Here is a 14,389-nt window from a genome sequence, read left to right as displayed (position 1 = left end):
AAAGAGTCTGTTCTGTGCTGCAATGTTCTTTAGTTCTAAATGTTACCACAGTATTTCCAAGTTAGCAAAGAAATTGGCCGTGCTCCCCTGACTTCCTCCTGAAGTCCACAATCATCTCCTTGGTTTTGCTAACGTTGAGCGCAAAGTTGTTGGCATGAAACCACTCAACGAGTTGATCCATCTCCCTCCTGTTCGCTTCCTCCTTGTCGTTTGTGATTCTGCCGACAACTGTGGTGTTATCAGCCTAGTTGTAGGTGGCATTGGAATTGTGGCTGGCCAAGCAGTCAAGGATGTATAAAGAGTAGAGCAGTGGGCTAAGCACACATCCTTGAGGTGCACCTGCATTAATCAGTGAGGAGGAGATGCTGTTTCCAATTTGTACTGACTGTGGTCTTCCAATGAGGAAGTCAAGGATGCAGTTGAAGAGCGGGTACAGAGGCCCAAAGTTTGGAGCATCTTGACCAGCGCTGAGGGAATGATGGTATTGAAGACTGAACTGTAGTTGATGAAGAGCAGCTGTATGAGTGGCTGTTTTCAAGGTGATCCAGCGATATTGCATCTGCTGTGGAGCGATTGTGACAATAGAGTACAGATCTTTACTTAGGTATGTGTTAATTCTATTCATGACCAACCTCTTGATAAGCAGATGGAGCCAGGTTGGGGAGGGGAGGAGGTGAAGTTGGAAGATAGCAGAAGTTGGGTGAATGTTAAAGACAGATAGAGAGAGAGAAAAACACAGGGCAGCTGGATCCGTGTTGGGGGGTGGAATAGAGATGGGGGAAGTGGCAGAGACAGAGGCTGGAGGATGATACACATAGAGAGAAGAGATTACAGAAGCTGTCATGTGTTCCTACAATAGAAGTCCAAAAATCTGGATGCCAAGAATCCAGACCACCTGAGGATCTGGACTTTTTGAAAACTCTCAAACTTTTATAGACCGCTTTATTTTTCTTTAAAATTGCTTGTTTTGCTAAAGGAAGCATGTCATATTTGCCAATTAATAAATGATCTGCATTTCTTTATTCCTCCTTGAATATAAATTTTAAAAGTACTTCCGGAGAATCCTGAAAATCTGGACCATCCCAACTCCAAAGCAGTCCAGATTTTCAGACTTCTACTGTAGTTTTTTTTCCCCTGAAGTGCCTTGACTCTGCTCAGCTCATTGATTTTCTTTGATCTAATTTTTGTCTACCTTCGGATCTAGTTTGGCATGAATCGACCCTCTCTTTTAATGGACCACTATATAAATGTGCTCTTCATGTGACTGTATGCATGTTAAATTTAACCCATTAGACTGCTCGCAGAAGAACCCTTCCGATATAATGTGACAAATACATTTGAACTTAAAATAATTTTTTTGGAATATTTTATTTTTGTTTTTTTTTAAATATACGTAGTGACATTTTAAATATTCAATATATTAAACTTGTTCTCACAAACACAACAAACAAAAACAAAACAGTCCCCCCCCCTCCCCCCTTCCAGACATACAGATCCGTTCCCTGTCAGAGCTTACATATATTTAAGTATATAGAGCACAGTTGGGAAACTACTTTTTTGTATCTATAATAGTTGCTTTTTTATACCCTTTTTTGTTCCTTTTTATTACTGTATCTGGGCCCCTCTGTGGTCCAAGTTTGGCTGCCAGACCTTTACAAAAGGGTCATATTTATTCTTAAAGTTATTTGTGATTTATTCCATAGGTAAACAGCTGTTCATTTCCACAGCCCATCGTGCTATAAGTAGAGGGGAGTCGGACCACCAAATGATCATGAAACATTTTTTTGCTACCGCCAGGGCTATTTTTATAAATGAGATTTGATATTTGATCAATTTGTCACCTATTTCCATAAAATTACCTAATAGATATAGCTCTATCTATCCTGGTTAATATTTCTGCGATTTCTTGCCAAAATGGCCTCACCTTCATGCACGACCATGCGGCCTGTAGAAAAGTTCCTGTCTCGGTCCCACATCTCTGAAATTTCAGCTTTTGATCTGTGTTACTTTTGTGGGGTAAGATATACTTGGTGTAAAAAATTATACTGAACCAGTCCATATCTTGCATTTATAATTGATGTGGTGCTATCCTTACACCAATCTGACCAGCTTCTTTCTGAAATCCAACTCCCTCTTTCCCTTGACCCCTGCTACCCTGATTTTGCACTTTCGCTTTGGAGAGCATAGCACATTTTTGTGATAAGTTTGGGTGTATTCCCTATGCAGACTGTTTATTCGGTTTGAACTTAAAATAAATTTCAAAAAAGGGATCTGCTTCCCTTAACATATAACAACAAGATCACAAGACAAAGGAGTGGAATTAGGCAATTAGACCAAATCTGCCCTATCATTGTTTTGTGGCTGATTTACTCTCCTTTCAACCCCATTCTCCTGCCTTCTCCCTGTAGCCCTTCCTAATCAAGAACTTATCCACCTCTTTCCTAAATGCACCCCCACGGCCATCCTCAGCCCCAAACTGCACAGATTCACCACCCTCGTGGGAAAGAAATCCATCCTCATCTCTATTCTAAAGACTTCCCCACCATAGGAAACCTCCTTTCCCTCAACAGTCCTTTCAGTATACCCACACAGCAATGTCCTTGATTCTTATCAAACCTCTGAAATGTTCTACAAATGTTTCAGTTCAACGATGGCCATACCTGCTGCCATTGGTGACATGAACCAATGGACTTTTGTGAACTGAAAGAAGATTTCCTCCGATTCCCATTGACTGTAAGAGCTGAAGGCTGCTTAGAATTCTTGTTAAAAGATGAGCCCAAATGTTACTAATGATCACTTTATTTACCACAGTTTTAACTCTTACCACAGCAAATATTTATCAACATAACTTAACTAAAACCTTGGGATGTTTCACAAATCTATTACAAACTTTGTAAATTTTTGTGTACAGGATAGTTCCTCTCACAAAAACAGGAAGGTGAGTTGTACATGAGTAGGTAGGATAAGGGAACAGCTTTTTATTCCCGAGCTGCACATTGACTCTTGAATTTCTCTACCAATATACATTATTAAAAATCCAATCTTAATTTAAGTTGACACTTTCTAAGTCAAGATAATAAAAAAAACTGCACATAATGAAAATCTGAAATGGAAATTGAATATGGAGGACGTGCTCTGCATCTGTGGCACCAAGAACATAGTTTAGGTCTCTCTCCACAGACGCTGCCTGACTTGCGAACTGTTCCCAGTACCGTCTTGTGCATTGCGCTGGGAAAGGCAACCAAATGACTGATTCAACGCAGCAGAGAGTTGGTAGTACGGCTCCGTTCAGTATTTCCTGCCTTGTGATCTTTGCATTAAAAATTTCTTTGTGTTCTTTTCTGGATGAAGCAAAATGATATAACATTTGGGAGCAAAAATGCAGAAAAGCAAACCAAAGCTGGACGCCAAGATGGCAAAGACCTCTACGGCCACTGTGTACTTTCCAGGGGAGCTCACGTAAGCTGGGATGAAGGTGACCCACACTGCACAAAATATTAGCATGCTGAAGGTGATAAAAGTCGCTTCATTGAAGTTATCAGGGAGCTTTCGCGCAAAGAATGCAAGGGCACAGCATAGACATGCAAGAGCGCCGATGTAACTGAACACGCAGCAAAAGTACACCATGGACCCAACATTACACTCCAGTATAATGATAGCCTTGTAGTACTTTGTGCTGTTAATAGGGAAAGGAGGTGAGGTGGTGAGCCAGATCGTGCATATTAGGGCTTGGACAGAGGTCAGGCTGAAGACATTGATCCTTTGATGCGTGGGGCTAAACCATTTGATCTTCTTCTTGTTGAGAAGTCTGGTTTTGAAGGCCATCAGCACGACTGTGGTCTTCCCCAAAACGCAGGAGAGACAAAGAACAAAGGAGATGCTAAAAATCGTGTGGCGCAACATGCAGGACCAGACGGAGGGGCGATCAATGAAGGTCAGGGAGCAGAGGAAGCAAAGGGTTAATGCAAGCAGAAGGAGGAAGCTTAATTCTGAATTATTGGCTTTGACAAGCGGTGTTTCTTTGTGTTTATAAAAGATAAAACCAGTCACTACTGTTAGGAAGGCTCCGATCACTGCGAGGGACACAAGCGTACTTCCCATGTTGTCATCAAAAGAAAGGAATTCGATTTTCTTGGGCACGCATTGGGTTTTTAGCTCATTCGACCAGTATTCTGGAGCACATTTTAAGCAAGACACTGAATCTAAGAGAAAGCAATGTAATGTGTCATTGGTATATAGAAGTCATTCTCATCAAGGAACTAAGAAGTAACATAACTAAGCTGAACGTGGTGGTACATCAGCATGCTGCTCCAAGGACCAGAGAATTGACTGTTTGGTCAATTTCTACCTGTACAATCAGATGATAAATCAATTTGAACCCATTCAAATAAGTGGGTTCACACTAGATGTGCCAAGCTGGAACATCAGGGGTGGACTCACTGAATTGAATGGGTTCATCAACCTTCATGAAGCTCAGAATTTTTAAAACTTAAGGTATTTTAATGAATATTAATATCTTAATTTAACTTACAAATGAAATTACTGCTAAGCTACGGAATAGACCCTTCTGTTCACATGATCGTCTGCGCTGAATATCATGTCCAAATTAAACTGCTGTGATTGCACATAATGTGTATCCCTCTATCCCTCACCCCTCACCTGTCTATCTAGAAGTCTCCTCAATGCCACATCTGTTTCCATCACTATTCTTGGCTGCCTGTTCCAGGCACCACTCTGTGTAAAAGATGTACAGGTATGTTTGTTCTTGTGTTTGCATGGAACTAGTTTTGAAACAATCAATTTTTGCCAATTAAAGTGTGTGGGGGTGTGTGTGTGTGTGTGTGTGTGTGTGTGTGAGTGTGTGTGTGTGTGTGTGTGTGTGTGTGTGTGAGTGTGTGTGTGTGTGAGAGAGTGTGTGTGTGTGTGAGTGTGTGTGTGTGTGTGTGTGTGTGTGTGTGTGTGTGTGTGAGTGTGTGTGTGTGTGTGTGTGTGTGTGTGTGTGTGTGTGGTGATACAACCTCTATAGTGGCCGCACTCCTACCAGCTTACTCAGGCGACAACCACTGTACCTGCAGGTAGGCAACCTGGGAGGCTGGCCCCACCTGCCGGCTGTATAAAGACTCAAGCCGGCCCCTTTGGGGACATTCAGACACGTGGAACCTGGAGTGTACGGAGACCTGATGTGTACAAGTTTAAGCTAATTAAAACCTATTGTACAGTCTGTGGACTTTGCATCAGAATTATTTGTGCAGCAGGGCTCATTGTGTGTGTCTGTGAGTGTGTGTGTGTGTGTGTGTGTGTGTGTGTGTGTGTGTGTGTGTGTGTGTGTGTGTGTGTGTGTGTGTGTGTGTGTGTGTGTGTGTGTGCGTGCGCGCGCGCGTGTGTGTGTGTGTGTGTGTGTGTGTGTGTGTGTGTGTGTGTGTGTGTGTGTGTGTGTGTGTGGAGCACAAAAGGAAATATTTAGGATCCTTGCTTCTGACTGAACATGTTAGATTGGAAAGGACGATAACTGCCTTCCTTGTTACGCAGTGCAACAAACTGGGCAAGAAAAATACAGACCCAAATTCCTGCATGGACTATCTCAATGGTGAACTCTTTGTCAACACAAGGTATAGTCACACACCTGTTTTGTTGCTAATCTCCCCATCAGCACACGGAATACAGACAAAACAACAGAGGGGCATTTCTTTCTTGACGGTTTTCCATGTGCCAGGAAGACAACTGTCAGAGCAAACTCCTCGAGGAACCTAAGATTAAAAGATTTAAAAGATGAAAGCACAGCATTCAGTTACCTGGCCTTATTATTCAATAATATGCAGTACAAGTGAAAGGTAGAAGTTCATATTTAATGTTTTGAGTTTCATCTACTATTATTATCTTCTTAAAGTTCATTTACAAGTTGGGTGTAAATTGGAATTAAACAAAAACTTCTGGATTTAGTGGCTATAGATACATTTGTAACATGAAAGCATAGGCTAAATAGACAAGTGCTTACAAGCACACACACACACACACACACACACACACACACACACACACACGCACACACACACACTGTGGTGGTCCACCACCGGCCTACTGCAGGGGGAAATCTCTGTACCTGCAGGAGTGTAAGGGGACAGGACAACACCTGGCCGGCTGCCAATCAGTCGGCCTGAATGGATCAAGCCCCACCAGGTCGGGTGTCAATCACCCTCCAGAATATAAGTCTGCACCGACCTCCCGAGGCCTCAGTCTGGCTACAGCCACAGCCTGGCTCTGTGGAAGTCTTTGTGGATTAAAGCCTGTTGTTCAGTCGTTACCTTGTGTGTGTCTGATTCTGTCTAACACCACACACACACACACACACACACACACACACACACACACACACACACACACACACACACACACACACACACACACACAGGAAATGGAATTTGAATGATTGTGGAAACTACTAAACAACTCTCCAAGGCTCTACCTTTTATTAATAATATATTTTAATATATGTATACATGTTCTGGGTATATGCATTGTTTGTCTGTATGTGTGTTTGCCCCGTTTTTGCATCATGAACCAGAGAACGCTGTTTCGTCAGGTTGCACTGGATGACAAATAAACCTGAACAGGTGACATTACTCACAATGAAGAGAATACTTGGTACTCCTATACATCCTATAGAATCTTCTGCCCTTTACATCTGGCCGGGCTTGCTGCAAAAGTTTGACAATATGGGGTGGAACATTTTTTTAAAGTTTTAGTCTATAATTTCAAATTACTGCTGAATTATGATCTAAATGCAGTGGGATGATTGGAAGATAGCCAAAGGAAGTTCTGCTACATTTGCAGTGATATATTGTTAGCTCATAATAAAATGCTTTCAATTCTTTTAAACATGTTATCTGGATAAGTATGCAATGATTATCCACAGTATTATCCATACACAGGAAAAAATTATGAATGATTGAAAATGGTTTCTATTAAAAAAAACTTGGGTGTTCTTGTACACAAAGAGCGGAATTGTTTGAGAAGGAGAAGCAGAGGTGATGGCCCATGGAATGGTGACCACGACGACGGACCAATGAGGGGATCTGAGGCTGAAGAACCCACAGTCAATGGGGCGTTGGCGACTCGAGGCGAGGAACCCTGTGTGGGCTGCTGACAACTGCACTCTAGGGATTCACACTGAGCTGTGGTCTGTTGGAGACTAGCTCAAGACTGGCTGAAGGGATACCAGGTATCGGAACTGAGATGTGAGAGGGTGCTGAGGGCGCTGAATTGTTCCTATCGAGTCAGAGGTGCATATCTGGAGCTCGGGTTGCTCATAGAGCTATAGAATCATAGAATGTTACAGCACCAAAAAAACAGGCCATTTGACCCATCTGGTCTGTGCCGACCAATAAAACTAGCTAGTTCCACTGACCTACTCTCATTCCATAACCCTCCAGACTTATCCATTTATTTATCCAATTTATTTTTAAAACTCAAGTTTGAATCTGCATTCATTACGTCAGATGAGAGCTCTTTCCACACTCCTACCACTTTCTGAGTGATGGTTTGGACCGGACTCTGTGTGGCTGCAGGGGCTGCGGGAGCGCAGGAGGTGAATCATGGACACACGGTGACTCTGGGGAACTCTCTTTTGCTTCTCTTTCTCCGACTGTAAGAGGCGCTTCAGGCAATTTCTGCCAATGGCAAATCTGTCTGCCTTACTGCAGGCGAAAACAAATTTCATGTAATATTGCACTGTCTTTATTATATGACAATAAATTGAATCTTGATTTATTCAGATATTCCCTTACCATGTTCTGCTTCAAATCTGATCTTGGAAGATATAACAATACCTGCTATAACTATTCAGTGAAGCATTAAATGCTCTAACGATTAGAATTGTAGAATTCTGGAGAACAGAAATAGGCCCTTCAGTCCTGTTTCTCCATTCTGCCCATGATACTGATCTCTAATTATGGTCCAAACACCTGCTGAAATGGTTGTAATTGTACCTGCCTGCAGCACTTCCTCTGGGAGTTCGTTCCATATACTCACCAACCCTTTGTGTAAAAAAAATCCTTCAGATCTTCTTTAAAATTTCCCCCTCTCACCTTAAACCTGTGCCCCCCCTCCCCCCCAGTTTTGGATTTCTTCATCTGCCCAAAAAAAGGCTCTCTATCTTATCTGCACCCCTCATAGTTTTATTGTTCTATAAGGTAACGACTCAGCCTATATGCTAGGCCTATATGCTATATCCTAGGCCATCTAATCTCCCCTCATCTATAATGGCCTCCATTCCAGGCAACATCCTGGAGAATCTCTGCATTCTTTCCCATTCTACCTCATCCTTCCTGTCATGTGATGACTAGAGTTGTGCACGGTACGCAATGTGTTGATTGATTACTTTGTGAGAAGAGATTTCTGGTAAACTCTCGTCCATCAATTATAGTTTTAATTCCAATAATCACATTTATTTTAGCAAAATAGGTAGGTTGTAATTGCCATAGAACTGTAGAACACTGCAGCTCAGAAACAGAACCTTTTGCTCATCTAGTCCATGCCAATCCTAAATTGTCCATGAATGGACAGTGGCTTACCACCTTAATGTTTGCTTGTCCCTGGGCCGAAGATTGGATAAAATTAATATGTTGTGAGTCCAGATCATTTTGGAACATTGAGGTAATTCGTTGCCATGTAATTATTGCTATTAACTTTATTGGTACAGGAATGAATGAATGAGTAACTCATAGAATCATGAAATCATACAGCATGGCAACAGGCCTAATGCCCACACTGACCAAAATGCTCCACCCACACCAATCTCACCTGCCTAGATTTGGACCATAACCTTTGAAACCCATCTTATCTGTCCATTCTTTGCTTAAACATTGCTATAGTACCCTCCTCAGATCTTTCCTCTGAAAGAACATTCCTACACCCACCTCCATCTGTGCAAAAACATGACCTCATAGGTTCCTGTTAAATCTCTCCTCCCTCACCTCAAACCATAAGATACCATAGATGGTCTGCGGTTAGTGAGTGGAATGTGAAGTGAAAGAAAAAGCTTGAGAACGACTACCTCAGAAGTTCAAAACGTACCGGGCTGTAGGGTAATTTTGACCCTACAAAGTCATTCCAAGACTATTGAGCACAATCCGTAAAAATGGGTGTAATTGGCCAGTGTGCGTTGGTGGACCGGAGGGGTCTGTTTCTATTAAGTTAATTTAAATGAACTTACCTCCTTTTTTCCATCTACCCATATAATATCATCTGTTTTTATAGAGAGTCTTTTCTCAAAATCTACCAGTCCATCATAATATCCGATTGTCACAACATGGGCAACTCCTTCTGGACTTATTTGCCAGTTTACCAATTCATATAATGGCACTGTATCCAAATTTTCATCAAAATAAATATATTCACCATTCTTCGCTGTAAAGTTCACAGCATACATATGATGAAGTAGCTTGAATGAATAGGAAAAGAAAATAAATTATAGCAAATCTGAGTGAGGTTTTAATTTACAATACAATTAATTCTCCAGCTTCAAAAATCTTTTTTAAGCCTTTCTGCAATGAAAAGAAGATATCCTTCTGGAAAAGAAGCTACAGAAGGCTGTGAATGGTCCTCATACATAACTCCCTTCCCTCCATCTACAACCCCTGTTGCCTTGAAAAAGCAGCCAACCTATTAAAAGACTCATCCCACCCCAGCCACAATCTCTTCACGCCACCCTTGTCAGGAAGAGGATTCACAAGGATGAAGTCACGCATCGCCAGATTCAAGGACTGTTTCTTTCCAGCAGTTTTGGGAGACTTGAATGAACTCCAAAACAATAAAAGGTGACTGCCTTCTCCAATTGATCACTCTCTGTAAATTCACACTTTAAACTTTTCTACTGTCTCACTTATACTAGTCTATTGAGTGGAAGAAAATTTAGGGGAGACATCAGAGGTAAGTTTTTCTTTAATTAGACTGGTGTCTGGAATGCATTTCCTGAGGTGGTGGTGGTGGCTGGTACAATAGAGACTTTCAAAGGAATCTTTGATAAGGCAAATGGATGTAAGAAAAATAGGGGGTTATGGGTGTGTGGGAGGGAAGGATTAGATTGTTATGGAGTCAGTTTACATTGTGGTGGGCTAAAGGACCTGCACTGTTCTATAAATACAAATAACATTTCCAGAAAAGTATGTGGTCCCAATTTCTCCCAGAAAGGGCAACTTTCTGAAATAAAAGTGACAAGAATCTGCTGGAAAATCAATGCACCCTACCTTCCAAAGGTCAAGGCTTGAGAAAGTAAAGTTTGTTTTTATTAGCATATTGTTCAGTGAATGTGCTATTGCATACACTGCTTTGTAGACGTTGTAAGCTATCCTCAGCTGTGATACATCTGTGTACTGATTATCAACTTCTTCCAAATTCTCTGCACCAGTACATAATTTCTCCTGAGTTCCACCATCTTTACTAAAGTTCTTTGGTTTGTCAAAGAAACATCCGAATGTAGTTTCCCAAAATTCAGTCACGAAAACATTTCCTGGATATTTTGAGGGATGGACCTCAAGAAGAAATTCCTTTAATCCTGGCAACGTTGCCCTAGGAACGGCAAAGCCCACTGTTCCAGCCAGAAATCTCGTCGCGTCTTCAGGAGAGAGGTTGGGCATGGTGATCCATGACTCACTGCCAATCCACTGGATTCCTGTCACGTTCTGCTTGACAATTTCCTGGAGCACGACTGCCATATCTGCCTGAGCAACAAAGGCCACGATGATTTTTGTGGTGGCATGTCTGATGGTGTCGATGAGACTACGGAGCTTTGCTTTCGAGTCAGTTTTGTGGACGGCCTCTGAGAAAGCGATACAAATCCCTAAGCGTTCCATGTTCTTGATGATCTCGTCCATAGCCAAGGCCCCATATGTGGAGTTGCTTCTTAACATTCCAATCCAATTCCATCCAAAGTACTTAACTAGTTGGGCTAAACCGTCGACTTGGTGATAGTCATTTGGTATTGTTCGGAAAAATGTTGGGAACTCGTACATGTTGTTGAGATAGTCATACGCAGCGGAGTAACTAAACTGAAGAGTGTGAACAAAAACAAAGTTAGGATTGCAAATAGATCTAAACCACAACAGTGATAGATTGACTTGCAACAAGATGTAAGGCTCTTGAACCTCATCATAACACTGCTCTCAGACCAACAAAGTTCTGTGTACACCATGGACTCAGAGCAGCTTTTTGCACTGCCAACTGTGAGTGAATATCTATCTATCCATCCATCTATCTATCTATATATCCATTTATTTGCCTGTCTGTCTGTCAGCCTATCTATCTCTTTACCTATCTATCTATTGCACTAGTTCTCTATTTATCTCCATCTATCTAGTATGGACCTCTTGTCCATTGGACATCTATGTGGGACTCTGTGTCACAAAGACAGCCGCCATTCTGAAAACCTCCACCGTCCTCAAGGATCTCTTCTCACTGAGACCTTCAGACAGGACCCTCCACCTTCAGGTTCAAGAACTGCTTTTTTCCCAAACCATAAACTATTGTAGGAACACGAAGAGACCTGGCTCCACTATTTAAATACCTTTTTTTGTGGCATTAACTGCAACTGTAATCATTTCATTAAATATCTTTTTATATTTATTATCTTTTTCTGTCTCATCATACATTTTAGTAATTTAATTTATCATAATGTTGATCTATGTGGCTGTAGAAATTAAGAATTTTGATGTATCTGCACATTGATTCTTTTCCTTTATATCTAAAAGCTTTCTCTCCACTTTATGGCATCTTAAGTGTTCATTTTACTGTATTTTGTGTACCCGGGAAGTTGCAGAAAGGCTTTCATTGCATTTGTTCGTATGACAATAAATGTCATTCAAGCTGGGCTGTGAGACTGCTAAACAATTATATGAACTGCACATAAGAGACTTTTCTATTTATTAAACAATATTTATTTTTTTGTATACATGTACCTGTATACAGTATATGTACTGCATATATATTGCTTGTCTTCATGTGTGTTGCATGGTTTTGCGCCAAGGACTGGAGAACAATGTTTTGTTTAGTTGTATTTGTGTATTTGGATGATAATAAACTTGATCTTGAACTATCCGCTTAATCCAGTGGTTCACAAACTTTTTCGGCCTTTGGTCTCTAGGCCACATCCCGAGCGCCTCCCTCCCCATACAATGGAGCTGGGTGGGGGGGGGGGGGGTTAGTGGCAGTGCTGAGTGGGGGACATGGTAGCGTTGAGCAGGGTGAGGTGGCTTGAGGTGATGCTGAGCGGGGTGGGGGTTGGAGGCAGTGGCAGCGCTAAGCAGGGGGGTAGTGACGCCAGTACAACATGGCGGCCATTGAGACCTGCTCAAGCAAGAATGCCTTGTCGGCGTTTATTTTGCTCACTACTGCTACCCCGAGTCTAGCCAGAAAATTACTGCACTGGCTTCTTCATTAAACTTTGCAGCAAACTGAATAATAACAAGACTGAAGGTTTGGAATGCCCCTTTTCCCTCATCGCCCCGTAACCGCACCCTTTTCCCTCACCATCCCCTTGGATCTTTCCACGGCCCACAGTGGGGGGTGACAGCGGTGCCCACTTTGGGAATCGCTAACCTAATCTATGCTATACTTCTATCAAGCCACTCCTCAGCCTCTCAGTGCCGAGTGATCCCTTAGGGAAGCCTGTGAGAACCAGGGGACACAAGAATAAATGTTCCCAGTCAAAGATGTCAGGAATATGAACAAAAAGGGAAAACAATGGAATCATTCAGCAGAAACTGAGTTACAGGGAAAAGTTAAATGGATTAGGACTGTAGCAGAGTGAGTTGAGATTTGATAGAGGGATACAGTTATGATGGGTACAGACAGAGAAAATTAAAGCAGGTTTTTTTCCACTGAGGTTGGGTGAGACAATACTCAAGATTCAATTTATTGTCATAATAAAACAGTGTCACATTACATGACGAGGACATGGGTTAAAGGTGAAATGTTTAAAGGGAACATTTGGGGAACGGAGAATGCTGAGAATGTGGAAGCTGAAGTGGCGAATGTGGGCTCGATTTTGACATTTAAGAAAAATTTGGAATGTAACATAGAGGGGAGGGGTATGGAGTTGTTTTGTCTTGGTGTAGGTCAACGTGACAACAGAATAATAGCTCAGCACAGACTAAATGGGCCAAAAGTCTTGTTTCTCTACAGCAGTGCTCTATGGTTCTATGACTGGACTCCAATGACCCTAATGCTGTTTATCCACAGATGCTGCTTGACCCGGTGAGTGTTTCCAGCATTTTTTGATTTTGAAAGGTATTTTCCAGGATTAGAAACACTTAGTTACAAAGCAGTAACTTCAAAACAAAGATTATGGGATTAATGAAAATGTCTTAAGTGGGCAGTGATGACACATTGAGGCAGAGGTACAAATGCATAAAATGGCAAGTGTTTCGATGGGTGTGTGGATGGAAGGGGCTGGGCCTGCATGTGCACAGACCTGTGTGAATTGGGGAGTGTTGAGATCGTGGTCAGCCTTGTATCTGCATCTGAATGTCAGAACTCTAGCCAACACAACTACCCTCCTCTCCACAGACTTCAGTTGCCTCGGCTTGGCAGCAAACACACTCAATGACCCATCACACTCTGGAGACACTCTCTTTTACTTTCCCCCCCTCCCCCATCAGGCAGAAGGATCATGAGGGTAAAATCAGTGACCTAAAAAGTTGACCCATCCTTTTCTTCCATGGATCCAGCCTGACCTGCTAAGTTCTTCCAGCAGATCGTTTCATGTTCCAAATTCCAGCATCTGCAGTCACACGTGTGTCTCCAGGCTTAAAGACAGTTTCCACCACCCTCTTCTCCCCCACCTTGCCCCAGCTATCAGGCTTCTGCATGGCCCCCACATGCTGCTCTTGCTTGGTCTTCCTTTTCATTGTAACTATACAATGCAGCAAGTAAGAACTTTGGTGCATTGGTAAGGTGTACAATGTATATGATGATAAACTCATTATTGTCTGTAAACGTACTCCTTTACGGAGTTGTATAACTTCGCAGACTGCTCGTAAAAGAACCCTGTGCACTGTATTGCTGTAATAAACTTAAACTAAAGGAAAGGCAGAAGGTGTTCTTGAGAAAGGAGACTAACCAAACCCTTCTCAAGGCCAGATGCTGGCCTTGTCAGCAACACCCAAACCAAAAACAAAAACAAATCAGTTTTCAAATGAGGCGGCAGTGCAGAGGAAGCGGATCTCGCCTGAACGTATGAGAAAAGGACCCATGTTAATGAGCGCCCTACCATGGTGATGTTGAAAGGAGTGATAACTCTTGCCACCGCTACAGACTGCATAGACTCGGCATCCGTGACAATGGTAGGGATGTTGGAGGTCGTTCTGCACATCGGCTCAGCAAGGGTTTCCTCCTG

General features: G+C 42.2%; 1 protein-coding gene across 1 annotated transcript; it reads right to left on the bottom strand.

The window, feature by feature from the left end:
- Positions 1–3,288: 3,288 nt before the first annotated feature.
- On the bottom strand, positions 3,289–13,901 carry LOC138743631 (extracellular calcium-sensing receptor-like). The gene is made up of 6 exons (XM_069899156.1): positions 13,787–13,901; positions 12,608–12,660; positions 10,245–11,045; positions 9,212–9,439; positions 5,624–5,747; positions 3,289–4,202 (listed from the first exon to the last, which is right to left on the bottom strand). The coding sequence occupies exons 1-6, from the start codon at positions 13,899–13,901 to the stop codon at positions 3,289–3,291; spliced, it is 2,235 nt and encodes a 744-aa protein (XP_069755257.1).
- Positions 13,902–14,389: the final 488 nt, after the last annotated feature.

The sequence above is a fragment of the Narcine bancroftii genome, chromosome 9 (assembly GCF_036971445.1).
Source record: "Narcine bancroftii isolate sNarBan1 chromosome 9, sNarBan1.hap1, whole genome shotgun sequence".
Classification (NCBI taxonomy): domain Eukaryota; kingdom Metazoa; phylum Chordata; class Chondrichthyes; order Torpediniformes; family Narcinidae; genus Narcine; species Narcine bancroftii.
The sequence above is the reverse complement of the archived record's forward strand: the minus strand, read 5'-3'. Positions and strand labels throughout refer to the sequence as shown.